Source organism: Emericellopsis cladophorae (assembly GCF_022114955.1).
Source record: "Emericellopsis cladophorae strain MUM 19.33 chromosome Unknown NODE_78_length_79612_cov_115_010121, whole genome shotgun sequence".
NCBI classification, from domain to species: domain Eukaryota; kingdom Fungi; phylum Ascomycota; class Sordariomycetes; order Hypocreales; family Bionectriaceae; genus Emericellopsis; species Emericellopsis cladophorae.
The window spans coordinates 30,035-57,588 of NW_026251003.1; the positions used below are offsets into that span (position 1 = coordinate 30,035).

At 55.5% G+C, this 27,554-nt stretch overlaps 8 protein-coding genes across 8 annotated transcripts; 1 reads left to right on the top strand and 7 right to left on the bottom strand.

Moving 5' to 3' along the window:
• Positions 1-3,423: 3,423 nt before the first annotated feature.
• J7T54_000009 (uncharacterized protein) lies at positions 3,424-6,297 on the bottom strand (the record flags this gene model as incomplete). Its single annotated transcript, XM_051509994.1, has 2 exons — positions 3,424-3,653; positions 3,723-6,297. The coding sequence occupies 2 exons, from the start codon at positions 6,295-6,297 to the stop codon at positions 3,424-3,426; spliced, it is 2,805 nt and encodes a 934-aa protein (XP_051359056.1).
• Positions 6,298-9,636: 3,339 nt separating this feature from the next.
• On the bottom strand, positions 9,637-11,232 carry J7T54_000010 (uncharacterized protein; the record flags this gene model as incomplete). Its single annotated transcript, XM_051509995.1, has 2 exons — positions 9,637-10,942; positions 11,021-11,232. 2 exons carry the CDS (start codon positions 11,230-11,232, stop codon positions 9,637-9,639), a joined length of 1,518 nt encoding a protein of 505 aa, XP_051359057.1.
• An 815-nt stretch (positions 11,233-12,047) lies between these two features.
• Positions 12,048-14,520, bottom strand: J7T54_000011 (Woronin body major protein-like protein; the record flags this gene model as incomplete). The annotated part of the gene is made up of 4 exons (XM_051509996.1): positions 12,048-12,640; positions 12,700-13,037; positions 13,468-13,725; positions 14,417-14,520. The coding sequence occupies 4 exons, from the start codon at positions 14,518-14,520 to the stop codon at positions 12,048-12,050; spliced, it is 1,293 nt and encodes a 430-aa protein (XP_051359058.1).
• Positions 14,521-15,688: 1,168 nt separating this feature from the next.
• J7T54_000012 (uncharacterized protein) lies at positions 15,689-15,931 on the bottom strand (the record flags this gene model as incomplete). Its single annotated transcript, XM_051509997.1, has 1 exon — positions 15,689-15,931. The coding sequence occupies one exon, from the start codon at positions 15,929-15,931 to the stop codon at positions 15,689-15,691; it is 243 nt and encodes an 80-aa protein (XP_051359059.1).
• Positions 15,932-16,664: 733 nt separating this feature from the next.
• Positions 16,665-19,975, top strand: J7T54_000013 (uncharacterized protein; the record flags this gene model as incomplete). Its single annotated transcript, XM_051509998.1, has 3 exons — positions 16,665-16,697; positions 16,750-17,064; positions 17,120-19,975. The coding sequence occupies 3 exons, from the start codon at positions 16,665-16,667 to the stop codon at positions 19,973-19,975; spliced, it is 3,204 nt and encodes a 1,067-aa protein (XP_051359060.1).
• A 78-nt stretch (positions 19,976-20,053) lies between these two features.
• Positions 20,054-23,356, bottom strand: J7T54_000014 (Annexin A7-like protein; the record flags this gene model as incomplete). The annotated part of the gene is made up of 4 exons (XM_051509999.1): positions 20,054-20,374; positions 20,427-22,522; positions 23,106-23,186; positions 23,320-23,356. The coding sequence occupies 4 exons, from the start codon at positions 23,354-23,356 to the stop codon at positions 20,054-20,056; spliced, it is 2,535 nt and encodes an 844-aa protein (XP_051359061.1).
• Positions 23,357-23,710: 354 nt separating this feature from the next.
• On the bottom strand, positions 23,711-25,486 carry J7T54_000015 (uncharacterized protein; the record flags this gene model as incomplete). The annotated part of the gene is made up of 3 exons (XM_051510000.1): positions 23,711-24,444; positions 24,505-25,032; positions 25,459-25,486. 3 exons carry the CDS (start codon positions 25,484-25,486, stop codon positions 23,711-23,713), a joined length of 1,290 nt encoding a protein of 429 aa, XP_051359062.1.
• A 1,215-nt stretch (positions 25,487-26,701) lies between these two features.
• On the bottom strand, positions 26,702-27,487 carry J7T54_000016 (uncharacterized protein; the record flags this gene model as incomplete). Its single annotated transcript, XM_051510002.1, has 1 exon — positions 26,702-27,487. One exon carries the CDS (start codon positions 27,485-27,487, stop codon positions 26,702-26,704), a length of 786 nt encoding a protein of 261 aa, XP_051359063.1.
• Positions 27,488-27,554: the final 67 nt, after the last annotated feature.

Sequence of the window (27,554 nt, forward strand, 5' to 3'; positions counted from 1 at the left end):
GGGGCGCCGCCGCCCGGACGCCATCTGCCACACTCCTGGCTCGCGCTCCCGCAAGATCCCTTCAGGTCCAGGGTAGGGTATCAGGGGCCCATTCACAGCCTGGGGGCAACAGCGAATTATCGAAACTAGTCAGCGTGTATATGTATCTTGCGATCCAAAAAAAAAGTTTCCGTCCTGTTCGGGAAGAATGATATTTTCCGAGTTTGGCTTCCATCTTGCGACGTTTGTCGCAGACGACTCTCCCCCGAGCAAGTGACGAACCTCACCCGAGCGAGGAAGCAGGCAGAAGCAGTCCTTCGGCAACCAAAGGGTTGCCCCTTTCAAACCTTGTCCCTTTCAAACCTTGCCCAATTGAATGATTGCTGGGCCACATTATCAATCAACTGGGTAGAGGGCGGCAACCATCAAACACTTGTTGAGATTCATGAACAACCCTTCCTTTGGGACTGCACCGGCATCCTTCGCCAGAGGCTCTTCGAGAAAGTCGGTCAGGGATGTGCTCCATTGACAAATGCGGCGGCTGCTGCTCTTGGTGCAGCCTGCCCGCCAGCAAACAGACACATCCATCCCACCAGCCCGCAGTCTTCCGCCCACGCTATCGACCAACAGGGGAGGCAGCCAGGGGGGAGGGAGGGGGCGTGTGTCGGGAGGTGGATCCTACAAGGTGTCAAGGCCCCTGCTGCCACACGGCTGCGCAAGGATCCTTCGTCAGGGCTAATTTGTCTGAGACCAAGGATCTTTTCGCGCGCCCGGTCGCCAAGCCACTCGCACTGGGCGTGTCGAGACGCGTGAGGTCACCTCTGAGGGCAACTCTGGCAAAGAAGGAGCGAATATTTGGGTCAGTTTTGGGGTATTTTGTCTGGGAATAAGCCTCGCTGATCGACTACAAACGTACCAGGCTTCACGGCTGTCAGCACTATGTGCGTACGCACGTGCGAATCGGACTCGAATCATGTCTTGACGGACAGTGACAGGAGTGTGTGTGCTTGGCCCAAAATAGTCCGCACACCGGCTGGCAGCAGCAGCATTTACCGTGCACAGACAGCATCAGCACAGTGACCGCGGCATTGGACGCACTTACCCGAGCCAACGAAGAGTCAAGACGGCAATTACGCTAAGTTCTAACTATTCTGCAATTCACTATGCTTGCGAGAAAACTGTACGGCGGCTTGATTGCGTTATCCGTTCGTGCGATGGGGGCTCATCTTGGCAGTCTTATGAGTGTGCAGAGGCAGAGGATGGTCTCGTCCTGGACGTGGAGGCTCCTTACGACAATGTCGTCTGTCGGCAGTGAGAGGCGAGACTGGGCCATGCTGCCCCTGCTGAGTATTGCGGCTATTGGAGCTACCCTGGTTACTTCGAGCTGTAGGTTCTGACAGGTGTACATGCTATGTCACGTCTAAGTTGGTACCTACGTAAGTAGTCAATCCCGTCAGAGCGCACTAGGAGGAACGTAGGAAGTCTAAAATAGACGCAACTCCAATCTCAAGTGGCTCGACAAGTATCCGTATTGCGGACACTACTCTGTAGAGGAGACTCGGTCACAAGAACAGCCAGCACCGGCAGTCGGGCTTTGCCGCTCTATTCGCACTTGAAGCCAAGCTCTTCGTTGTGCGATGACATACAGCTCGTGCGATGGCACGCATCCTGTCCTTATCCAGTGATTCCAGAGGTTCGTCTACAGCCACGAGTTGAGCTCCGAACCATCCCCCCAACAGTTCGGTGCTACTGCGTTGTCATAGATGATAGGACGTTCCGAGCACGTTGCCACAAGTTACAACGGTCTACGGGCGGAGGAGACTGTCAGTGTGTCACCCATTGCCACGGAGCAACCCCAGCCATCGACCGCACACCCTCACTGTCCCAACCTTTCCACCCTTTGCCCATAAAAGTCTTTGAAGAGTCCCTCTTCCTCGCAAAGGGCTTCGACTAATGACAGGGGTTGCTTAAAAGAAAGCAAGCGATGCATCCGCGAAACGCTGTCACCAGCAAATCACTTACGCATGCTTTGGACAGCATTCTCATACGTTGATAGTCAGTGAACAACGTATTGTTGGGGGGCGCAAGCAAAGGACCAACAAGTGTCGGTGAAGATGCAGGGGCCCTTATTATAAGATAATAAGAGCACCTGTCGGTAATTGCATACTCTCTCGCGTGTGATTATACGTGCAGCATGAGGTCTCGGTGAACGGTCCGACGAACTCGGGAAACTGGGACAAGTGCCCTCCGTTTGTCTTCCGCTTGCAAGTTGCTGGTGGGCCCCCCGCCCTCCCTTTGGGCACACTTTTGCCACGCATCGCAACTCGGATGTTGTCGACGGCGTACCCCATCTTATCAACGTGGGCGGCTTGGGCATCCATCTGCGCACCCTTTCGCCATCTTCAACGTCGATCTCGTGGAGGGCAAGACCGAGCTCGACCGAAACGGATCAAAGTGGTGTCTGTCTCCTACAGATGCCCGTTCGCCGGTACGGTGACCCCATCGGTAGGTAGGCAACAAGAGATGGATGTTTGTCTTATCAACTCATTTGCCTTGCCAACATACTTGCAGGTTGATGACTTCTTCACTGTCGGGCGTGTGTTAGGCGATAGCCAACTTCTTGATGTCCACTGTCGACGCCGGCTGTTCAGCCCTTGCATACATACGGATAGTCATGGCGCAAACAAGGTTTTTGTCTTTCTCTTTCAAGATCAATTGCGTCAGACAGGCAACGAACGTCTCGGCATGTAGTGACTGGCGCCAATTGTCTATTATTTTTGACACTGCTGTCTCAGCCAGCGACGATGGCCACAAATCGAGCTGCCGGCCACTATAGCACACCTTACTATTCTATTTACCATGATCAGGTCTTGACTGTCTCACTAATGAACTTGTAAGTAGTTAGACTGGAAGAAGACACGCACAAGTCACGCATTGCCTGCCACACGTCTGCCAACGCAGATGTCTCACGCGGCGGACGCAAGTCTGTACATGTATGCATGAAGATTGTCGGTGTACGACAAGGTGTCAGTCTAGCCGCCGGCCGTTTGCAAGAGCATTCACAAGGCAGCTGGCAGGATGACAGCTTACATGGATGTGAGTATCACAGCCTTACATCGATCATCGTCATCGTAGGACCGACGGCAACATGATAAATGTATTGGTCACTCGGGCGACTTCACAAGAAGCCGTACGATATAATGAAGTAGCTGGTTGGAAACAAACATACATCTACTGCATCCTATACAAGAAGGAAGTCCGTTTCATATCCATGTCATTCAAGTCCGCTCAAAAGAATATGCTTTGTTTCCCAATGTCGAGGAAATGTACAATTGATCGCCATGAAAAGAAAATCAAATATGCAAAAATAGGAAGGCTTGTCGCTCCGCACAATTCTCTCGCTATGCTTCCACCGATCCCTTTCTCTCGCTCACGGTGCGATGATCACCCGTAGCGGTGGTCCGCGGGCCGACGACTGTACTCGTCCTCGTCCTCGTCCCGATGGCGCCTGCGCCGGTCGGAGTCACGGTCTCGGTTGCGATCCCGGTCCTCTGGCTCATACTTGTCCTCGTCCACGTGGCGACGGCGACGACGGCGTCGGTCATCGTCCTCGCGGTCCGGGTCTTCGCTCCGCTCCGCATCTTCATCATTGGTCTCACGACCACGACGGCGCTCTGAGGGGATTATATCAGTATGTGTGTCTTATCTGCTCGAGCACGGCTCGCACAATTGGGGATACATACCTCTGAGCACTTGAGTCGCCGCAGCGTACGCCTGGATCTCCTCCTTGTCGAGGACACGAAGCACAATGACAAAATCGTCGCGGACCTCGAATCTCTCCTTGCCGACGGTCAATGCCTCGGGGTTGACTACCTTTCTGCTGATCTTTGTCCACTTCGCACCCGGCGGCACGTCCTTCGCCTTCTTGTCGTCCTTGTGAGGGGCCGCGCCCTCGCGGACAAAGTTCTGCTCCTCGGGAAATTTGGGCCTGGGTTGCTTGAGGATACCCTTCAGAGGCTTGCCCTCGCCCTTCTCACGAGGCGGGGAAACGACACGGACGGCCTTCTCCTCGCTGTTCACGAGAGCAACTTCACGGCCTCGAGATTCGTCAGTTGACTCTGAGTGACGTGGAGCGGGTGACGTGGGGCGGGATGGTCGGGATGTGCGACTCGTCTCGGCGGTGGCGGGTCGCGGCTCTGTCTCCTTGGGTTTCTCGTTTGCTGAAGTGTCGCCTCGGGGCCTGTCGGACGTATCCATGGTGGCGAGCTGCTCGCGAAGCTTGCTAATATCGCCCGCATCGTTGGGGTTGAAGGACTGAGACGCCCGATTGCGACGGGCCGAACGCTTGACGGCATCCGAATCCGAGCCAGAGGCAGCAGCCTCGCCTGCCAACTTGCCTTCAGCGTCTCGGCGATGCTGGTCTTTGAGCTCCTCCTCGCGATGGCCGCCCTGGCGCTCGCGGTCACGGGTACGATCCCGGTCGCGCTCGCGATCGCGTTCACGCTCACGCTCACGTTCGTACTCACGTTCGTGCTCAGGCTCAGGCTCTTGAACACGATCTCGGGGCCTGTCGGCAAACCGCTCATGGTCTTCAACACGAGGCGAGCGATCGTATTCCTCATGCCTTTCGCGCTCGATGGTCGGGCTACGCCGGCGCCGCGGCTCTTTCTCTGGCACGTCCTTCCCCTTCTCTTTCTCATCGCCCTTGAGCAAAGGACCTAGGCCAACAGCCGCTGCCGCCACACCAACGCCAGATGTGATCTTGTCGCGAATGCGCGAGCGCTCATCATCACTGCCACGACGCTCACGTGGTTCAGGCTTCTCTTCGACCCTATTACGACGACGGCGATCCGCATCAGAGTCTCGATGAAGACTCTCATCCGACCTTCTGCGAGGTTCTTCCCTCTCGTCCATGCGGTTGCGTCGTCGACGGTCGACGTCCGAATCACGCTGCAGTGACTCGTCCGACCTCTTGCGGGGTTCTTCCCTCTCTTCGAGACGACTGCGCCGCCGAGGATCAATCTCAGCTCCGATTTCTTCGTCTGAGCGCTTCCGCGGCTCTTCGCGCCAAGGCTCTCGCCTTCGTCGATCGTCGAGACCGTCTACCGGCCCAGTGCGGATGCCAAAGCCACGGGTAGTGATGCTGTCATCCTGAAACTTGGGAGATTGGTGCACGCGTTCCGACTCTCGGTCACGATCACGCAGTTCTCTCATGTTGCGCTCATCCTCCCGACTTCGATAGTAATCATCGTGGTGAGATGATCGGGGTGGCTCCCGGTCCTGGTACAGCGATACTGGCCGGCCCCGTTTGCTATCACCGCCGCCTTCCGTCTGCCTGATGATTGGAGAGGGTGGCACCGGTGCCACGGGAGGCGCGGACTCGAAGCCGCTGTTGATCTTATCAAAGCCGCGAGTTGAGGGTGGGGGTCCGCCCCGTGTGCTGGAAGAGCTTTCGTAGGGTCGGCTCGTATTCATGGAGTAGTTCCGGCTCAGATCGGCGCTGGTGTTGACATTGAAGCTGCGACTGTCCGAGTTGTAGTTGACGTTGGGTCGGTAATAGCCACGATCCACACTCTCCCTGCGCCGGTGGCGCGAAGCAGGCCTGCTGTGATCCAAGTCGTACCGGGCGAGCTCGCCTGCGTTGGTGTACTGGTAGCCATCGTCGCCATAGTCTACCGGTGTCGCACTGCTGCCCTGGCGAGCCTCGCTGGGATACAGAACGGTAGGGCGAGAGCTTCGATAGGCGTCGGCGTTTGGCGCCTCGAGACGCTCACGATCTCGGCTGCTGGTGAAATCTTCGCTCTCATGATGACGGTGGTATGGCGCCGTGCTTCGGGAGCGAGTGGCCGAGGAAGCTGGAAGGGCGGAGAGATGTCCCTCGGAGACTCGAGAGCTGTGCCCACTGTGCCCGCCGTGGCCAGTGTGACCGCTATGACGTACAGGGCTGTGGCTCGAGTAGTGTGCGGTATGTGTGCTAGCTTGTGGTACTTCTGACTGTTTGGTCGTAATGATCACTGGCGGTCTCGAGTTCGAATCGAGAGTAGAGCGTCGGGCGCGGCCGGTGTCGCGTGAAGTTGGTACCCCGGATCGACTGACGGCATATGTTCGAGTGGTAGTAGGGACGCCGCCGGTCGAAGTGGTTGTGACGTAGCCTCTCGGTGTGGTGACGGGCTGCCTGTTAGTGGACGAAGGCAGGACGTGCATGTCGCCCGCGTAGTGTGAGCTATAACCAACGCTGGATGGCATAGATGATCGAGCTGGGTTGAAGGTCTGCGACCGGCTGTTGGGAGCGTAGCCTCCATGATACCGGTCCGCCATTGTGGGCAATCGGTCGTTCGGTCGGTCTGTCGGTTGGTCGAGTAAAGTTGTTGATATAAGCTTCGTTAAAAAATCGGGGGATAGTATGAGTTCGATAATTTGAGAGACGCCAAGGCTGGCTGGTGTAAAGTCAGAGAGGGGGAGGGGCGGAGGTTCGTTGGTCATCCGCGGGGATGGGCGAATTCAAATTGGTCAGGCAAGTTGATTACGGTGCAGAGGTCGACCAGTCTTCAGATGTGAGGAGATGGCCTTCTCGGTGGACGAGTATAGTACTTGATGAATCCCTTGGAGTTTTGTACCAGCCGCCACGCGTATGTTGTCTCGACAGGTGCCCAGAGCGCTTGGCAGCACACAAGCTGTGGGTTTTCTCAATGGACGTCTCGGATGGCGAATACTACTTTTGCTGGTCTGCTGCTCATGCGATGGCGCTGCAGCAGTGCGTATGCACGATGGGGACACACAAGTCGGATGGAGCCAATCCAACGGTGGGGTTGTGCTTGTGTACGTAGCTCGCTGAACACGAGCACTGCTAAGAAGGCGTCAGGAATAATGGTCTATAATTGTATCTGCCCACAATATCACCGAGACTTACCTTTGCGAGGGGAGTGGTGTCGACTGAAGACCGCCGTAGGGTAGGGAGAGACTGAAGTAGTGGAGGTGATGATGATATCGATGATTAGAGCGACGGGCAATGACTTCAGAGGCGCTGCTGGTCCAGCATGGTTCACGAATGACTCGACTGGCGGAGGTGAGAATGTAAGTAGGTAAGAAGAAACACGAGGGACCTCGCAAACAATTTGAAAGGGAAGACGAAATACCAGCCCAAGGGGAGACGGAGTCGAGAAGTTGGGTCCTCGCCCAGCTCCAGTCGAGGACTTGGATGGATGGCGCCGTCTCAGTCTGATGCCAGATCCCTGGCAGATTGCAGCTTTTCTTTCTCCGTGTCGTCCATTCCATCTCAGCCTAAGCGGAGGGTAAGGAAGGTAAGGAACCCCCTGGCGACGTCTGGACCTGAAGCCCACGCTAAGACGGGCAGCGACAGGCAGACGGCCTGCCCTGCCTGGTTGCCTGACTCCCCAGTCCTCCATATCGCTAGCGCCAGCCATTGGAGCCCGACGTCACTGACTCTGACACCCAGCGCCAATTGCTCGCCTTGCCCCTGTCGCCTGAGACTGGATGCACAAAGAGGGCTGCAGACTTGCAGTTGGAATGGTTGGTCTTTGGTGGTGCCGCTGATCTTCGGAAAGGGGACTGTACGTATCCAAGTTTAATCAATTCGCAGCAGTTGACGCAAGTCCTTCCACATTCCGCCGTCACCTTCACGGGTTCATCAGTTAGGTACGTAGGTACGCGCAGACGAACGTCATCTCCCGTGGCCCGATCCGAGCTCATCCTGGCAACCCTGAACCTGGACCATGATTGGGAAGCCTTGCCCGGTCTGGCTTGGTTGGGCCGACAGGCAAGGCTACGCCTGCTTCAATCTTCACTAGCCTCTGGCCTGCTTTTCGAGAACATCGTCAAACACGCAACACGAATCCTTGGCGGCAGTCTCTGTACAGTAGTCTCGGGCACGACAGTTCGCCACCCGCAGCGCCCAGCAACGTAATGCTTTGTCACGAGGAACCTCTTGTTGGCTTGCAGACTACAGATGTCTGTTCATCTGCTAGCTGCAGCGTAGCTCACTGATTCATCTATTGTAGCAGAGCCGTGGAAGCGACACCCCTGCGGACTTGGATCACCCTAGTTAGTATCTGCTCTACAGAGTCGCGATTGGCAGACTTTTCTCGCTATCCCAACATCGATGGCGTCCAAGTCGGAAAATGTGGTAATTGTATCCGTAGTGGAGTCTCGAATTCGGAGAGAAAGTATATCACCGGCACCAACAATAAAAGTCTCACTCACCGGCCGGGGCATCCCTAATTGTCAGATGCCCAAATGCCTCTTGTGGTTCATTGGAGCCCAACCAATTGCCAACCACATTCACTGAGCGTTACACACTGACACACTAGATTAGGATCCCGAGGCCAGGGGAGACCACATCGTCCGGGTCATGCCGACCGAAACGCGGCAAGTTGGCGCCTCGTCCTTCGCGAAGAGCCCGTTGACCATTGCTAGAATGCCTGGCAACTAGCCGCTGGTATTGTTTGTACTCCCATGACGCCAGCGCGAGTGAACGGTTGACATCAACGTGGCTTTCTTTTCGAGGCGCTCGGGTCGTTTGGCCCTCGTCCGGAGCGTGTACGTAGATGCCCAATGGCTTTCGTTCGGGGAAACCAACGAATGCATTATCGGTTTTCACATCCGTCCAGGAGCTCTGTCGGCTATGTTGGCGATCTCCGCGCGGGGCTGTCGTTGGAGACTGACTGAGGCCATGTGTAGGTGCCCAAGGGGCAAGATTAACTGCTACATGTGCGTGCTCTGGTGGGGTCATGGCCGTTGAAATCACAACTATCGCCGGTGTAGAAAGGGTCCGTAGCTTCATTTAGTGTCTTTGACCCAACTTGAACGATTTTGAAGGGAGCTGTGCCCGCAAGTCACTCAGTCACCCGCTGCCTTGAACCCCTGAACCATGTCACCGTGGCTGTTTACCGTACCGTTCACTAACGAAAGGGTTTAATCGTCCTGTGCTCTACCAAGGACACACAAAGAGGGGCAATACAGAAAACTGTTGGACAGGGGACGACTAATAGACCGAGTGAGCACAAGGGCTTGCTGTCCGAGGGGCAAAGTTTCTCGCACGGAAGGATAAAGTGGTGTTCCTTGACAACGCACGGATACATGAAGGAAGTGACTGTACATACACCCAATTTTGAGCCTACTGGATGTAAGTTGGGCGTACCAACTTGTGTGCTTGGGTCGGTCACACGACGGACGTGCCATTGCAAGGCCTCATGTGACAGTCTGCCGATGTATCTCGTCAGACAGTCTACATACATGCCCATGTACACGGAACCAATGTTCGAGATCAGAAGTACTTGACAAGATAGAAGCGGGGCGGCGGGAAATTGAATCCATGTAGTCTCTCTCTGTGTAGGACGGATGTAGACGTGGCCGCAGGAAGACCTATCAATCACCGGGCCCTCAACCACCTCCTGACCGATGCCAGCCGCAAACATGCTACGAACGGAAATGGGATCATAGCTACCGCGTACGAGGATTGCGTTCATGTTGGCAGCCCCGGCATGGCAAGGAAGATTGTCCATACATGGATGATGATAATGGCAATCACGTGGCTCAATGCTAGTCAACATTAGCTTCGTAATCACGAGAAAGGTGGCCTCAATTGCATGATTGTTCTCAAGATTGATCGTGACCCTATGTATGCGGTATTCAGACCCCTCAAGCCAGCGCACCCATCGGGTCCCAGATGGGCAGGACCGTCGGCTCCTGTCGCAGCACATCCCTGACCTCCTTGCCGACAAACTTGGGATCAATCACAGCCTGGTACACAAACTCGTCCATCCACGCGTCGCTCATGACGAACCAGCCCTTGTCGCCAGCCGCCTCGCCCCACGAGTTCTGCACGCGCCAGCGCACCGGCTGGCCCGTCGTCTCGTCCACGTGCACGGCTGTGAGGACCATGGCGTGCGTCATCTGGGACTCGCGCGCGTGTAGGCGCTGGGCCTTGAACATCCCGCGGACCAGGGACGTGTTGAGGCCCAGGTCATAGTTGAAGAGGTCGAGGTCCATGACGCCCGAGGCCGTGTCGCTGAACTTGCCCACGTCGCTGCCAAAGAAGATGGGCAGGCCGGCCTTGAGGGTGCGCACGCACGCCTGCTTGAGCGTCGCCATGTCGACGTTGACGTACGTTACGCCCCGGCCGCCGACAATATTGCCGAGGCGGGACACGCTGAGCAGCGTCAGGGGCTCGTGGCGCGGGTCGTGGACCAGGGAGACCATGCGCGCAATGGTGCTGGACGTGACGCGGAACTCTGGGCTGGCAATGTCCTTGGCAAAAGCGGTCGGCATGGTGCGCAGCTCGTGCGTCTTGCCGTCCTTGTCGGCGTACTGCCACGTAAACGTCTCCTCCGGGCTGGGAGGGGGTCCGAGCAGGAGCGTCATGATGAGAGAGATCTCCTTCATCATCTTGGCCTTGACGTCGGACAGGTACTCGGCCGAGATGCCCTGCTCGCGACGGCAGAGGGCGCGCAGCTTGAGGGCGAACTCGCGGAGCTTCGTCTTGACGATGCTGTTGAGGACGCCCGAGTTCATGGCGCTCCAGTTGTCCGGGTACAGCGCCTGCGGGACGAGGCCGTACTTGTCGACGAGGTTGTACACCATGTCCCACTGGCCGCCGTCGCTGACAATGTCGCCGAGGAGGTGCTGCACCAGCCGGCCGTCGAGGTCCTCGGCGGCCGTGTCGATGATCTGCTCGAGGAACCAGTTGCTCTTCTCCAGCTTGTCCCAGAAGAAGAGGTACGCCTGCGACAGCTCAAACGACTCGAGGTTGTACTTCTTCATGAGCGCCACGCGGAACACATTGGTCGAGGCAAAGAGCCAGCAGCGGCCGCTGGAGCGCTGGTTGGTGATGGGGCTGCCCTCGAACGGGATCTTGATGTTGAAAACATGCTGGTCGGCGACCTTTGTGGGGAGCGAGATGAGAACCTTACGGGGGTTCTCGGTGCCCAAGGCTGTGAGGGCGAGTCTGCACGTCGTGGGTTGGTTAGACGATGGACGGGAGCAAGGGCAGAGAGGCCTGTCAGCAGGATGGCGCACTACTCACCTGTTTTTGGGATCTTCCAGGATGGCGCTCTGCCACGACTCGAGCGTCTGCAGCTCCAGACCTTGTGGTTTCCATTCGCGAAGAATGTTGCCGTTTTTCTCGTCGGTAATCTCAACATATCCATCATCCTCAACACGCATGTTCTGAAGACGGTCCACGACGGTCTTCTCGTGGGCGGTGGGTCCGTTGGATGTGCTCTGTGCGCCGCCCATGGTGATGGTGGAGTGAGTTGTGACTTTACGATGAGCGATGAATGGTAAGTGCAAAGCAGAGCAAAGACAGCAACACAGAGAAACGGATAGTATTTGTAGTGTAGATGCAAGCTTTCCGTCAAATGCGCTTGCGAATCTTTACGAGGCGGAATGTAGGAGCTTATCTAGGACCTTGTAGGCATCGCGGCAGCTGGTCTGGTCACACGCCATCGGAATGCACGCGTCCCCTCACTGTCCATTCCCCCCAGGATAGTAGATCAAGGGTCGGCGGGTAGACCCGCGCCATCTTCTTCCATGTCTTACTCTTCAATGTGCTGGAATGTGTAGCCCGATGATACTCGGTACCTTTGTTTCATTTCGTTCAGCTATAGCTCCTCGTGTTGCGACAAGCGGCAGAGGAACTAATGATAGAGACGGTGCACCTTGATGGTCAAGGCTATCTACCTACCCTACTGCCAGGTACTGATCGTAACCGTCAGCTTGAGCGCGATCACCGCCACCACTAAAATCTGGAACATTAGAAGCGACATTAAGCGAGGCTAGCTCCGTCCATCACCACAAGAGAAAGAAAGCACATATCAAAAAAACCATTACATCTTGTCATGTACACTGCACCTATCTACTGGTAGTCCACACAATTTTCCAAGATATCTTTCCAAGATGTATACACCATTCTCATGCCCAGTTAACCCACATGCTGCGCCCCCGGCAGCGCTGCAAATGCACCACTGCCAGGGGCGACAGGTCAAGCTAACCAATGATAAACAGCAAAGGACAAAGGAAAGGATGTCATTGCAACATTGGGTTAGATTAATCTAGAGGCGGGAGCCGTGCATGACCTTCATGTCGACGGCGAGCTCCTGACCGTTGTCGTTGAGGACCATGACGCGGACGGAGCCACGGCCAGACTCAAAGGCGTTCGCAAGGCGGCCAGAGAGGTTGGACTGGTCAATGACGGGCAGGCCGTGCTTGACGTCGCCAGTCTCGGTCATGGCGACGACCAGACCGTCCTGGAGATCGAGGACACGGTACTGCTTGAAGACAGGGCCGAGCATGGTCTGGACAACAACGCTGGGGGCCGGGTTGCTGACAAAGGAGGACTCCTCGTGCAGCTGCTTGGTGAACAGGTCAACACCAAGGTAGCGGTACTGGCCGGTGGCGGACGAGGTCGAGATGCGGATGACCTGGCAGGGGCGGCCCTGCAGCATCAGGAAGTCGCCGAGGCGGATGTGGTGGCAGGGGATGGTGACGGTGTTGGGCAGGTAAGACTCGGCGCTGTCACCGGGGCGGGGACGACCAGCCGACTGGTGAACGTCGACATCCACGTGATGGTGGTGCTCATGGCCACGGGGGTGGACAATGCGGTCCGCGAGCTTGTGGACGCCCTGGCGGAAGGAGTGGTAGTGACCTGCACGGGGCGACTTGTCAGTACGTGTCTCAGATAGAGGCCAGTGAATGATTGCTTACCGTCCTCGTCGTAGTAACCCATCTTGGATTTCTGGTGGGCGGTGGAGTAGCGGGCGGGCTCAACTGTCTCGTCAGAGACAAACTTGGAGTCGACCTTGGGGGCGGAGCCGGGAACACGGGCGTCAACGGTAAAGTTGTTGACGTTGGTGGTGGTGCCGGATTGGTAGGTGGCGCGACCTGGACCGTCGACAGTTACGTTGAACTGGGGACGGGTGTAGCGTTCGCGGTATTGACGTTCAGCAACGTCAATAGGGCTGGTGAAGGCTTGGGCGGCAGCGGGGGCAGCGGCGTCAACCTCGATGTGAGTGTTGGTGTAGTTGGTGCGAGGGGCGGCAGGACTGGAGGAGGATGTTGTCAGTCGTTGTCGATACGATGATGGATGATGAAGATGAAGACGGAGAAGGAAAAGGAAGAGAAGATGGAGAGAGAACAGGTTGATGAGACGCGGTTTGGAGGTGTTTCTCCGTCAACGACGGACCGCAGCTAAAGCTAGTCAGACCCCTGGACCATTGGCCGGGTTGGGGTCCGGCCAGCCAGGGGGTGCAACAAGCGGTGACTGCGGCGGACCCGTAGAAAAAGCAATGCATGCGCTGTCCTTTGTTGTTGTTGCTGCTGCTGCTTATGCTGCCGATGCACAAACGGGTGTGATTTGGGCCGTGTTTGGGCTGTCCATTGCCTTCCCCCGCCTGGCGCGCAGCCCAATGGCAATTGGGCGCTTTGCTCGTCGGCGCCGAGAAAATAAAGTGAAAGAACATGAACTTGACTTACCGGCGCTCTTCGTAGGCAAAGTGCTCGTGCTGGGTACCGGGACGGTGGTATTGCTCCTCTTGACGATAGTGGACCTCTTCGTTGCCGAAACGGTGCTCCTGTTCAGGTTGCTGCGGGAGGTCGACGTTGGCAGTGAACGACGAAGAGTGCTGACCTTCCCGTCCGGCTTTGGGTTCGGGAAGCTTGACTTCGACCTCTTGGTGAGTCTCGTGGGTAGCGGTCTGGGCCTCGGAGTCCTTGTAGGTCGAGGGGAAGATGCTGAAGGGGACGGGGACGCGGGCTTCAAAGTCCAGATTGACGGCGGGGGGCGGCGCGAGAGAATCGGCTTCTCATTCAACCTCTCGTAACGACACGAAAGGAAGATAAGAAGATGATCCTCAAGCTTTCGTTTCTAAGGAAACAAAAGAAGGAAGAAGCGAAGAAGAATGGGAGGCACGAGGTCCTTATTCTTCTAGCTGATTCCGGCAAGAGGGCAACGAGGTTATTCCAAGCTGTGTGGTGATGTGGTTCGAGGTAATTGGAGGAGGAGAAAAGAGGCTGGGAGGCAGAAGTCGACGCAAGAAGGGGGTTTTGAGGACCAGGCAGCGTGTCGAGGCCGTCGTCGGTCTCTGGCGGGGGGCGTGGCTACAGCAGAGGTGTGTTTACCACGGGGACTGGAGACTCCACTGGGGTGCCCGGTTGTTTACTTCTGAGACTGTTTCGGCTTAGCTTGTAAGACCCGTCGGCTGAGCAGATCCACTGGAGCTCCCAGACAAGCGCCACGCGTGTGTCTCGTCGCCCTCTGGATCAGCCCTTCATTACCGATGGCGCAGATGCACCAATGTTTACACAAATTGACTGATCATCTTGCACAACGGCTCATTGATGATGAGCGGTCAGTCTCCTGTTGCAACAGCAGACACAGGCTGGTGGTCTCTGCAACGATGAGCCAGGCTTCGATCAAGCTAACCCAACCACTCGAATTATCCTCCACTCCGCGTAGGCGGGAGTCGAGCGCAGCTGCGCAGGACAGACCCTCTGGTCGATCCATGGGCTTTCGTGGACCATGTCCATTGGCTGCCGCCGCTGCAATCCTCGATTACCGCCTCGCCTCGCTTTCCGCCAGGCGTCCTGCGCCGAGCGCGGTGGATATTGTTGATCGCCTGCAGGTCCGCTCCAGCCTCCTCCAGGCATTGATGCCGGACGTAAAGCCCAATTGCTGTCGCTTCTCGACCCAATTCCTCCTGTGCTTCTGCGGTTGAGCTCTCCTTGGCTAGATCGAGCTCGTGATCCTACATCATCCACCTTTGGTCGCAAACAATGTCAGAACTTGCACAATATTATGCTACGCAATCTTGTCTTAGCGCCGTTGCTATGCACCAATTTTGTGCTGGCTGCAGCTGCACAGCTGAACAAATCTAACCCTAGGCCGCAGGTGCGTCGTTAGCGGCCCCTTTGGCGGTTGCCACAACGACAGCCAATCGCAGTCGATCCAGGTCCTCCTTGACGCGTCCCCGACACGAGGGCGTGTCCTAATTGTCTCCAAGTCCTCTCTTCATCACCGCGCGTTCGTTCGTCCGTCTCCTTATTTTAGCCTGGCTTTCATCTCCCCCAGGTTGCCGAGCTCGATCGACATCTGATTTACCTCGGATGTTGCAATCGGATGCCGCTCACAGCGGGGCCTCTGATTCACTTGTGGTGAACTGAGCACGCCCCTGGTCTGCGAAGCTTCACCAGGCCGCAGACGACTGCATCGTGCGCATACGAAGCAGTGCTGAACACGAGCCATATTCTTGCTTTACCACCCATGAAACAACGTGATGCTCGTCTTCAATAGCCAGGAAGACGGCTAGTAATATGCTCAACCATGGGCGTTGACAAATTAATCCCCGCGAGCTGACGCCCAAGCCCCCGAAAGGCGATCAATGGTCAACAGTCATTACTACCAAACTTCCGGTCCCCAGGCACCTGCAACTTCAACTCCGTGGATTGCTTGATCAACTTCCAAAGGCACGATTTACATCGTCAAGACGTCCTACTCTGTCTTTCCAATATGAACGTGCACGCGCGGACGTACAAGTTGTGGTCCATGTAAGCGGCCCCCAAAAGGGGAATTTCTATTCCTCCTCACCTACGGTATGGAACTCAGATGTAGTCTGGTGCTTACGTCCTCTACAAAGAAGGAAGAATCACCATGGCAGCTCCGACTGCGCAGACCAGATACCTTCTTGCTGATGGCACGTCAGGTCTCGGCTGTGCCCTTGCTGCTACCCTTATGTAGCGTTTTGTCCCTGTCGCCGTAGTACGAGCTCCATCCGTCAGAGCGGCTCAAAGCCTTCTCAAACTGCCGGCTGGTCATGACAGCAGAATCGTTTTCCTCCCCTTGGACACGAGAGATGAGCTGGGCCAAGCCATGCTTTGGCTGGTAGTCGCCGAGGAAGGGCATGGACGTCGTCCTTGCCAGTGCAGGGCTATACAAGAGCATCAAAGTTGTCACCGAGACAGACCCAGAAGGCTTCCGCGAAAACCAGATGTGAATACGATTAGTCCCGTGAGACGTTTCCAAGCCCACTGTCTGCCGTCGGCCAAGAGCTAGACAAAGGAGGCCGCTTTCATATCGGTCATACTGGGCAGCTTCAACTTTTTGGAGATGGCTGTGGGAAGGCCGGCTGTGTCATATTTCGCAGCAAAGTGGCAACCGACTGGCGGATGAAAAAGCAGCTGAGTGGCTATTTCGCAGCAGTTGGTTTGATATAGACATGGGATCTCGGCGAGCTGAAAGGATGGGCGTGGTCAGGACACCGCCGATAATCGAGGATACAATTTCCAGCACACTGAAGAATGGACGATTACGGCGCAGGGAGTAAAAGTACATGAGTTTGGCTGACGCTGATCATTCTTAGATTGATTAGGTCTCTAAGCCTCTGAGGCAACGTTGGGCACTTCCATCAACTTTGACTGCACAGCACTTGGTTGTAGAAAAAGATTGATCGTAGACTTGTCTACTGTCCACTTTATTGTACTACGTAGGGCTGATTTGCAACTCTGATGAAAGATTTGATTTTGACCGAGTCCACGTGATGTCATGAGTGTCGAGTTTGCCTGCCCCGCCATGGCACATGGGATGCCCCACGTCGACGTCGACGGTTGACGGCGTCAAAAGCGTCAGACGTGCCCTTGACAGTCGCACAAGCTACACCAAGTCTCCCACCCACAACATGAAGCAGAGATTCTCCTCGTTGGATGTCAAGGTGCGATTTCAGTTCCCTCCCTAGCCAATGCGCAGCTTCTAATCATCAACAGGTCATTGCGCACGAGCTCCAACAGTGCTTGGTCAGCTTGCGCCTGTCCAATATATACGACCTCTCCTCCAAAATCCTCCTTCTAAAATTTGCCAAGCCCGACAACAAGAAGCAGCTCGTGGTCGATACCGGTTTCCGCACCCATCTGACCGAGTTTGGACGTACAACTGCCGCGGCACCCTCGGCATTTGTCGCTCGGTTGCGAAAATGTCTAAAGACGAGGCGGTTGACGTCAGTGTCGCAAGTGGGCACTGACCGTATCTTGGAATTCACGTTCAGCGATGGGCAATATCGGTTGTTCCTGGAGTTCTTCGCGGTAAGTCCAATCGACGTCGCTGGGAGGAAAACATAGCCGCTGATGACTGTGGCAGAGTGGCAACATTATTCTCACCGACGCCGAACTCAACATCCTCGCTCTCTCGCGCAATGTTGCCGAGAATGAAGGCGGCCAAGAATCACAGCGTGTTGGTCTCAAGTACTCGCTCGAGAACCGGCAAAACTATGAGGGCATCCCGGACCTGACCAAAGAGCGCGTGCGTACCGGGCTCGAGAAAGCCGCCGAACGAACAAAGGCTGCCTCTGCGGTTGCCAAGAAGGGGAAACCCAAGACGGGTGCCGAATTAAGGAAGGGTCTGGCCTCCTTCATCTCCGAGACACCGCCAGTCCTCATCGAGTACACGCTGTTGGCCAATGGATTCGAGATGGCGACGCCTATTTCCGAGATCTTGGCAAATGAGTCCATATTTGACGAGTTGTTCAAGTCTCTGGAAGAGGCGCGCAAGACTGTCGAGAACATCACCTCGGGGGACAAGTGCAAGGGGTACATCTTTGCAAAGTACCGCGCGGCACCATCAGGGGACAGCGCCGAAGCGTCGGACAGGTCGAACCTCTTATACGAGGACTTTCATCCTTTCCTGCCCCAGAAGCTAGCCAGCGACCCTGAAATAAAGGTCCTGGAGTATCCCGATTACAACCAGACAGTTGATGAGTTCTTCTCCTCCCTGGAGGGACAGAAGCTCGAATCGCGCCTCAGCGACCGAGAAGCGACAGCAAAGCGGCGGATGGAAATGGCCAAGCAAGAACAGGCCAAACGCATCGAGGATCTGCAAGAAGCGCAAGCGTCAAACTTCCGAAAGGCAGAGGCCATCGAGACGAATGTGCAGAGGGTCCAGGAAGCGATGGATGCCGTGAATGGGCTCATCGCGCAAGGGATGGACTGGGTCGACATCAGCAAGTTGGTGGAACGCGAGAAGAAGAAGCAGAACCCTGTGGCTGCTATCATCAAGACACCCCTCAAGCTTGATGAGAATGTGATTACCCTTTCACTGGCTGAGGAAGATTTCGAAGAGGAAGAAGATGAGGATCCGTTTGAGACCGACGATGAGGACGATGAAGACGGCGCGCCGGAAAAGAACAAGCCTGCCGCATCTGTCAAAGCCATTGAAGTCGACATCAACTTATCACTGAGCCCTTGGAGCAATGCTCGCGAGTACTACGAAGAGAGGCGAACATATGCGGTGAAGGAAGAGAAGACACAGGCATCCTCTGGAAAGGCCCTGAAAAACACAGAGGCCAAGATTCAAGACGATCTGAGAAAAGGCTTGAAGCAGGAAAAGGCGCTATTGCAACCGATCCGTAAGATGATGTGGTTCGAAAAGTTTATTTGGTTCATATCCTCGGATGGATATCTCGTACTCGGCGGCAAAGATGCGACTCAGAACGACATGCTGTACAAGCGCTATCTCCGTAAGGGCGACATCTATTGTCACGCTGATCTGCACGGCGCGTCGAGCGTGATCGTCAAGAACAACCCAAAGACGCCTGATGCGCCAATACCGCCCCAGACCCTCTCGCAGGCCGGCTCCTTGTCTGTCTGCACGTCAAACGCATGGGATTCCAAGGCGGGAATGGGCGCTTGGTGGGTCAATGCGGATCAAGTGTCCAAATCCGCGCCTACGGGAGAGTTCCTACCACAAGGCAGCTTCATGATCCGCGGAACCAAGAACTTCCTCCCACCGACGCAGCTTCTGATGGGCTTGGGGTTCGTGTTCCGCATCAGCGAGGAGAGTAAGGCGAAGCATGTCAAGCACAGGCTCAATGGGGTTGATGATGGCGATGCCAGCGCGGGTGCTAGCCGTAAGAAAACTGATACCGAAGCTGCAGCTCTGGAGCATCCTGTCGTCGAGCCTCGGAGCGTAGAGGATGATGCCTCAGACATGGGCGATAAGACCGCCGACGAGTCCGACAACGGCGAAGAGGCGGACGAGAAACGCGATAACCCCTTGCAAGAGGCTGGCAGCAAGCGTGAGGAGGACAAGGAGGACGACGACGAGGACGTCGATGCAGCAGAAGAAGGGGTTCAAGATCTGCAGATTGGTGCAGACAAGCAGGAGGCAGAGGAATCCAAAGACGAAGGCAGGGATGACAAAGAGGTTAGCAGTCCTGAAGATGCCGCTACGCCTTCGGTCCCAGAGACGTCGGAAACACCCACGCAAGCATCAGGGCAACAGCAAGCCGGCAACAAGTCCAAGCAGCCACAGCAACCAGTCCGCAAACGTGGGCAAAAGGCGAAAGCCAAGAAGATCGCCGCCAAATACAAGTACCAAGACGAAGAGGACCGTCTGGCGGCCGAGGCCCTCATCGGTGCCAAAGCAGGGCAGGAGAAGGCGCAGGCCGAAGCCAAGGCGAAAGCCGAACGCGAGGCGGAAATCGCGTTCCAGAGGGAGAGGAGGAGAGCTCAGCACCGGAAGACGCAGAAGGAAACAGCCGAGCATGAGGAACTCCGAAAGGTCATGATGGAAGAGGGTGTCGAGCTCCTGGACGATGACGAGGCACAGAAGGCGACTTCTCTGGATGAGCTCGTCGGCACACCCTTGCCCGGGGACGAGATCTTGGAGGTGATTCCCGTGTGCGCGCCGTGGGGTGCCTTGGGCAGGTACAAGTACAAGGCTAAGCTGCAGCCGGGCTCGACGAAGAAGGGCAAGGCCGTCAAGGAGATCCTGGAGCGCATCAAATTCGAGAGCGGCAAGAAGGGCGCAGTCGACCCGCAGGGCAAGGACTCGGACAAGATGTGGCCCCGCGAGGTCGAGCTTCTCAAGGGTATCAAGGCCGAGGAAGTCGTCAACAGCATCCCGGTTGGCAAGGTCAGGGTGATGCTCCCTGGTGCCACGGGAGGAGGAAAAGGAGGCGGCAATGCCAAGGCGAAGAAAAGAGGCGGCAAGAAATAGAGCAAAAAGTGGACCACCGTCTCTCGGAAACTATGCAAGAATCACGCTCGGTTCGGGTCTACATATTTTCGACTGTCTCTATCGACGTGAGGAAACCCTTTCCACGCGCCTTACATCGTTTGGCACCCTCGCGATGCAGAGCTCCTCGCAGAAAGCACCCCATTGCCCGCTTGTGGACTCTGCGACGGCCTCCTGTAGCTCTCTCTCGTAGCGTGACCGGTAGGCCTTGCGGACCGCAGACATGTGGGCAGCGTCCCAGTGAATCCGCACAAGCCGCGAGGTCAGCAGCTCGTGGCGCAGCTCATCCTTGCGTGACGTGGAGATGGCGTGGTGGAGGAGTAAAGCGTCGCGGACGGGGCGGTTGATGACGCCGTTGAGGATGTGTGCCAGGAGTTCGCCCTGCAAAGGTCAGCCTCAATCGGAATACCCCAGGGTGATGGAATAGACTTACAACCAAGTTTGTGCTCTTCTTCAGTGAGTCCCGAGCGAAGTTGGCGCGGTACACATGATCGTACTCCTTCAGCACTTCACGTAGATGGTTGTCGCTGCGTTGCACAACAATGGAGATCATCAGACTCTCGCCTCCCTTTTCAGCCTTGATGGCTTGGCGCAGACTGTGAACGTCTTCGTCCACCAACTTGTAATCAAGAGGGATCTTGCGACCGTTGTGGTCGTAATCGTCCATCCTGCGCTCCTCCAGCACCATGAGGACGGCCTTTTTGAACTTGTCTTCCTTGAGTTCGGTTTTCATGCACTTTGTGAGACTGTTGTCGTATTTCTTGTCCGTAAAGGCGCTCTTGATCTGTCGAATCTCTTCGTTCGTGCGACCCATCAACGACTCAATAAGCAGCTCACGGCGGGTCTTGTCGCCTTGATACCAGAAATTGGCCCAGTAGCTCTCACTCTCCCACATACCGAGTGCTACAGAGTAGCATGCCTTCATAAGGTTGGGGTTCTCATCCTTGAGACGGGCCCGAATGTGTTTCGCGATGTTAACACCCTTGCGGTGAGATCCGGTCTTGACAAGGCTCTTGTAGTCTGCTCGCAAGTTCATGACCTGCTCGTGCGTCAGGCTTGGCAGGATCTCGGTGAGTACTCGCTTGTCAGGCGGGCCATCACCTTTCAGAGCATTGGCCAAGCGGGTTGTGATGTCTTCAGCGTCGTGGAATCGGGCCCGTCTGCTACGCTTTTTGTCATCGAGCTCGTTGTCAGATCCGATGGGGGAGATTGCTTCCAAAATCCTGGGGTCGTCGCTCGGGTGGCCAGAGGGGAGTAGCAGAGGCGAGGGCATGGGCGAGCAGTCCTGGTACGTGCCGCGGTAGGACTCCAGAAGCGGCGAGGGAGGAGCAGCAGCGAGTGACATGTTGGACGGTCGGCCCGTATCGACCGTCAGAGTGGACATGCGCCCCGTCGGCGGCTGAGGCGATCTGTCGCGTGTACTTCGCCGGTCCCTGGATCTTTCACGCTCATGATGGCCGGTGTCCACTGTCAAGCCGGCGGGGTTGGGGGACCTGTCTCGGCGACGGTCGCGAGATGACTCCCTATTCCTGTCGCTTGGGTCGACGGTAAGAACGTCAGGTCGTGATCGACGAGGGTCTTGATCGCGGTAGTCCTCAAAGCGAGCAGATCTCCTGGGGTCTTCAGCAGCAGGGCTTACTGGGCGTGAACTGATTGGGCGTGGACTCAGCGCCCGTCGCCGCGGGTCGTCCACAGGATACTTGGAAGAAGGTCGATCCTCCCACTGGGACCCTGTCAAGTAGCTCCCATAGGTTTGGGGCGAATTCGCCCTCTCCGATCGCGACGGGCCCGAAAGCTTACCGTAAGCCAGGTCGTCCTCATCGCGCTCCTTCTTGCGTCTCCGTCGCTCGAGTTTGTCTTCGCGACCAGATGAATGAGAATCATCATCGTCCTTTCTGCCCTTGTACTTGAAGGGGAGGAAACTGAACTTGTCATCGTCGAGATCTTGTCTGCCGGGTCTGTCCCTTGGTTTGTCGTTGGCGGGGCTCGATGGCACGCTGTACTTTGCGGGTAGAAACTTGAGTCTTTCGTCTTCGGAGACACGCTCATCCTTCGCCGCGGAGTACCGGCTTCGTCGTCCACTATCGCCTTCTTGCTCTCGTGCCTTCCGCTCTCGTCTCTCCAGCTTGGACTCCCGCGGCTCGGCTGTGACGACCTGGGGTGGTCCCTGGTCGTCGTCCGGGAACGCTCCTGGATATGATTTGCGTTCGTCTTTTTCGCGGGAGCTTCGGTACGGTGATGCAACACGTTTCGCGGGCTGGTAGTCTTCGTAATTGTACAGCCTGTCTTCCCCAGGTAACATTTGGTGAATGCCCCCCTCTACTGGGTAAGGCACGCCACCACCCTGGTTCGTTTCACGCGGCTGGTACCGGCTGTCGAGATCGTCTTCGGGGTAGACATATGAAGGCTCCCTCACATCGCCGTACGGAGGTCTCTCCGGGGGATCGTTGCGGGAACGACGGTCACGCGAGCGCGACCTGTCGCGTCGGCGGTCGTCATCGACGTAGAGAGACATGTCGATATCCTCAGCTTGCGGGGCGAGTCGAAACGAGCCGAATTGGCCCTCTTAGCAAGGAGGCGAAGGCGGGAGATGTCCCAGGCGCTTTCAATGAATTCCTTCTGGGCAAATTAAAGCTCCGGTCGTGACTCCCCTCGTAAACAATGATGTGGGGTAAGCTCAGCTTGAGGGAAGGTGCAGTCGAGTATCGGAGAGGGACGGCAATGCGTCGGTCAGACAAACAGGCAGATTGTCAGACTCTCAGACTATCAGACAGCAAGGTTCGCGGAACGAAAAAATTTCAATCAGAGAGCAACCTCGATCTCTGTACTTAACTCATCGAAGAACCTGCATCGAGCACGCCACAGTATTTGCCCATGATGCAAAGCATATGCAGCATTCTGCTCCGATCACCTCGCAATTGGTGCCTCGCTGCTGACGTCCTGCGACCTGCAGAGCGCTAAGGCGACAACAAGACCCATGACTCCAGTCGGACCAGTCCAGATGGCAACCCACTCGAGGTCAGCAGTCACAGGCGGTCAGCTTCCATCGTTGTAGCCCTACAGAACGCCTATAGAGAGAGGCCCAGTGGCCACCAGGTGTTCCTACGCCTACATTCTGCAAGCTGCGTGAGCCTTGCGAATCGCCTGCTCGGTGATGCGCAGGTCCGCCACTCGGCCATACCGGCCACGGCACCTGGAGTCGAGGTGCCGGAGGCGCAGCACATCATTGGGGGTCGCGCGACAGACGGGACCGACCGACTGTGTTGGTGCCGCGAGTGATCCTGACCGGAGACTCGGCATCGTGACTGCCAACGTCGTCGGCTCACATCGGCCGATATGTGCTGCTGTGTTGGTGCCGATCATTGGCCAGCGAGGCGAGGGCTTTCTTGTGCGTGGTGAGTGTTACACAAATATTATGACAGCCGAGGCAAAAGGTACGGCTTTGGGTGATTATGCTTGAGAGCCCTGAAGCTCTCGCTCTACAGACGGCAAGTTTTGTGCGATGATGGAAACGAAGTATATTCAACGAGATGCGCACGCCAGGAGTAACTGTGACGTTATGCCTACATACATTGTAACGGCCATTCACTTGACGACCATATACGTCCTTCTTTGCGCAAACGCAGCATTCGCGTGGCCATCGACAGTCCCAAGCGAACAGGTCCTTGAGTCAATAGAATCCTCTCTTGCTTGCACTGCCCATTCCGAACGGAATATTCATCGATTCCCCATGTTCTCGATCTGTTGAGCAACCATTCGTTCAACAAGGGATGCAAGGTCGTCCTCCGACACTTCAGCTGGAGCCGGTGGTTCCTGGTCACGCAGAGGCTTCATGCATGCGTAGAGTTTTCTGTTTGCTTTGATCGCCTTCTCTTCTCGTGCCAAAGCATCGTTAGCGATCTTAGCTAGGTTATCCGAGCGCCGACGGAGTGTGTTGTTCTCCATTTCAAGGTATTCAATGCGGGCACTAAGTTGAGATGTGCTTTCAGACTCCTTTGCTGGCTGAAATGCATCCTGATCAGCCGCGACTTGCGGTGAATCGATTCGTTCATCAGGTGGTACCAGTGTATCCTCTGTGCCGTTGGTCGTGAAAGTGACCTGATTCTTGGCCTGAGCAGTTGGTGGTGGTCTAAGAGACAGGAGAGTTGTAAGTTGGGAGCTCTTGGCTTCCAACTTTGGGGGACCTTCCGACTTGCTTGATTCCTTTTTCGCCTTCGTCGATGATGTGTCGCGATCGCCGCCCAAGTCTAGTCCGGCAAAATACTCCTTCGGATCGTAGCTCACCCGGCGGTTTCCCGACTTTCTCTTTGGCAGCAGTCGCGTTCTAGCCGGCACTTCTTCCTGGGACGGTATATCTGATTGTACGAGATATCCTGGATGACCGTAGTGCTCGTCGTCGCTCTCGGAGACCTCTTGGTGCTTGCGCTTCTGCGTTTTTTGCGACGACACTGCTACAGAGACCAGTCAGCTATGCGACATAGATGGGTGGTGTGCTTGGCTCGAGTTCTTACACTGGTGTTCAGAAATGACCCACGACTCTGGGCGTGGTGGTGCAGGTCCAGGCCAGATTGCCTTTCTCAGATTGACATTGGGATATCTCTGCTTGATCTTGCGGGCCAGTGGGCTCTGCATCAACCTGTTTTCAGCAATCCGACGATTGCCTTCCTCAAAGTTGTCTGAGCCGCGCAGCTCCGATCGATTGTCGACATAAAGGAGGCGTAGTGCATAAAACACACCCCAGACAACATCACCAAGTTTGTCAGTCATGTAGTGTTTCCAGATCGGGTGGAGGCCCAGGTTCGCCTTTGGGGGGTCGCTTGTAGTAGCCAGCTTTCTCAGTATGAACATGCATTCATTGATCTCAGGTTGGTTCATGTCTAGCGCGTACTTGTCGAGCCAGTGCTGGTATGCACGGGCCACTGGAGGTAGTGTGCCCTCCGCAGTATTGTTGTTCTGATCCATAACGTAGAGACACAGCCAGTCGAAGCAAACGCCGGAAGGCTGAATGCTTGAGTCCTCGATGGAAGACGAAATTGGTTCTGCCAGTGCTGTCAGTGAGCTAAGCGAAGCGAATTAGGTGGTGGTGTCGAGGACGGTGAAGCCCGACTCTTTCACGAAGGTGAAAAGCACATAACAAAAAAAGTGCAAACCAAGTTTGGTGGAACTCACTACCAACTCTCAAAACAATTGACTATTAGTGCGCCACGCGACCCTTCGTCCGATACAGAACGGTCCGATGCATGCCTACTACTCGCTGAATGGATGTTGATGCCCGAGTCACTCAGGACTGGCGAGTGCACAGTGCATTTCGTAAAGCCACCTGCATGAAATATCGCAAAGCTTCGGAGCCCTAATAATGGCACACTTGAGTTTCCAAGGTCAAGGAACTCATTGTGTTTGGGGTTGCGTCACATTTCAGGTCCCTGCTCGAAGCCCCTGATGTAGTAAACAAACCACTTACATACCTGTCCGGTTCCGCGACGCAGCCTCCATGTCAGGTATGTGAAGCGTTCAGCGAAGAGCAAATGCCAGGGCACACCGCTCAGTCACAGAGGTAATTTGAGCCTGTATGTCCAAGAATTGACGATGACACCAGTCGCTACACCATACACGCGATTCACCGACACAGGACAGCCTCAAGGAAATGCATCTGATACCGAACATATATGCATCATGGGTTTACAACTTAACTTGGCCGTATCAGAGAAAGTATTTGGCTATTCCAACACACACATCCTAATCATCTGGGCTGTTCCAACTTCCCTGATGATCTCTTTACCGTCCGCACATCAAGCAACCCGCTTCTCCGAGCAAGTAGGCCGAACGGGTCTCTTCCAAAAGGCTTTCTATATGGGCAGCGGCATAATTCTGAAGCCTTAAATGTCTGTAGCCTTGAATTGGGCTCTTTGCAATCTTGACAATTCCCCTTTCCCTCTTCCGTTCTCAGGAAGTCGATTCCGTGTCGCCGAAATGACCATCAATCCTACGTTTCATGTCGATCATAAGCTTTTCTTGCGATTCCATATGCTGGATAAATTCGGTCTGCTGCAAGGTGGTTTGTACAAGCAGTCGCTTTGCTTCAGCATGTACTTGTTGAAGTTGAGATAGTTCACGCCGAAGCTCGGCAACCTGGTCTGGTGCTGTTGCTGGAATCGGGTTGGCCACCGTTGCCGTTCTATCACTTGTTTCAAGGTCCGTATGGCCAGGGTCCACGATATTTGCGTTGCTTGTTTCTCCATGCACCGAGAGAGTATCTCCGAGCATGCCTTTGTAGGGCAATCTCTCACATGTTTCGGGGACATGAGCTTGTCGTGGGGATGGTCTACAACAAGACCCCGTAACGACAAAGGGCCTGGCACGCCTATCGGGTAGTCCTCGATCTTTGACTGCGGCCACGACATCCTGGTCAACCCGAGTATTGGTGCTTTTGTTTGCAACGCTCATCTGCTCGTCTTTATTCTTGATATTCGACGGAATGACTGGTTGCATCGGATTCGCGCGGCTTCCTGTTCAGAGATGCTGCGGTCGCTGGTCTTTGTTCGAATCAATGTCTCCTAGTCATGGTCCTCGTTACGATCAAAAATCCCTGAAGTGTGTATGGTAATCTGATACTGTTAGCCGCGATGGAAGCCGTGGGTGAACTAATTTGTCTCAAAAATACTGAGATCCTCTGGCGCTCCATTGACCTCAATTGCTACTGTCGGGTTCTTAACTCACAATATCGAACTTCTCCTCGATTTTCTCTTGGTTAGAATTTGGACTCTCATCTGCTTGGATTTCTTGGAGTCCTTCGATTTCTAGTTCATTCCAGGGAGTATTGCCGACATCTTGCTGCTTGCTGTTGAAAGTATCGAGACCTTTAGACGCGCCAAAAACAATGTCAAGTTTCTTGGGGCTGTTGCCCGAACCATCTCCTTGGGGCTGCTTCTGTGGCTCACTGGAAGACTTGCAAGTGCGCTTCCTCTTCCTACTGCCGTATTCTACAAAACCAGCTACCTTGTCGAAGGCATGGAAGCGCTTCCCATCCCCAGGCGAGCCTGGCCATCTCTCACCCAGGACAGGCCACCAATGAGGACGAGCAGAAGCTCTTCCGGGCCAAATGTTGTTCTCAAGGTCTATCCCAGGATATCTCTGTTTGATCAGAGTGGCAAGGTCGGAGTGTAGTAGCCTGGTGCCCACGTCGTCTTTCCATTGCTTCTTAGCGCTGCCTCGCAGTTCTTGGTATTGCCGTCGTTTGTCGATAAAAAGAAGGCGTAGCCCGTAGAAGACTCCCCAAACGACGTCGCGCTTGTTGGTCGTGTATCGGAGAAAGACCCAGTGTTGGGTCGGATCGTTCTCTGACCTGTCGTCGGGTCGGAGGTAGGTTGCCACGAACTTGCACTCTTCGAGCTCAGGCTTGCGCATCAAGTTTTTGTGGCGGTCTAGCCATTCGTTGTATGCTTTGAGAACGGGCGCCAGCGCGAATGGGATGTGCATTCTTCCAGGAGCATTCATTGCTGGTATGTTGTAGTCAAGGCGGGACCCCAAGAACGAGAAGATGAGGCTGACAAAAGGATGAACC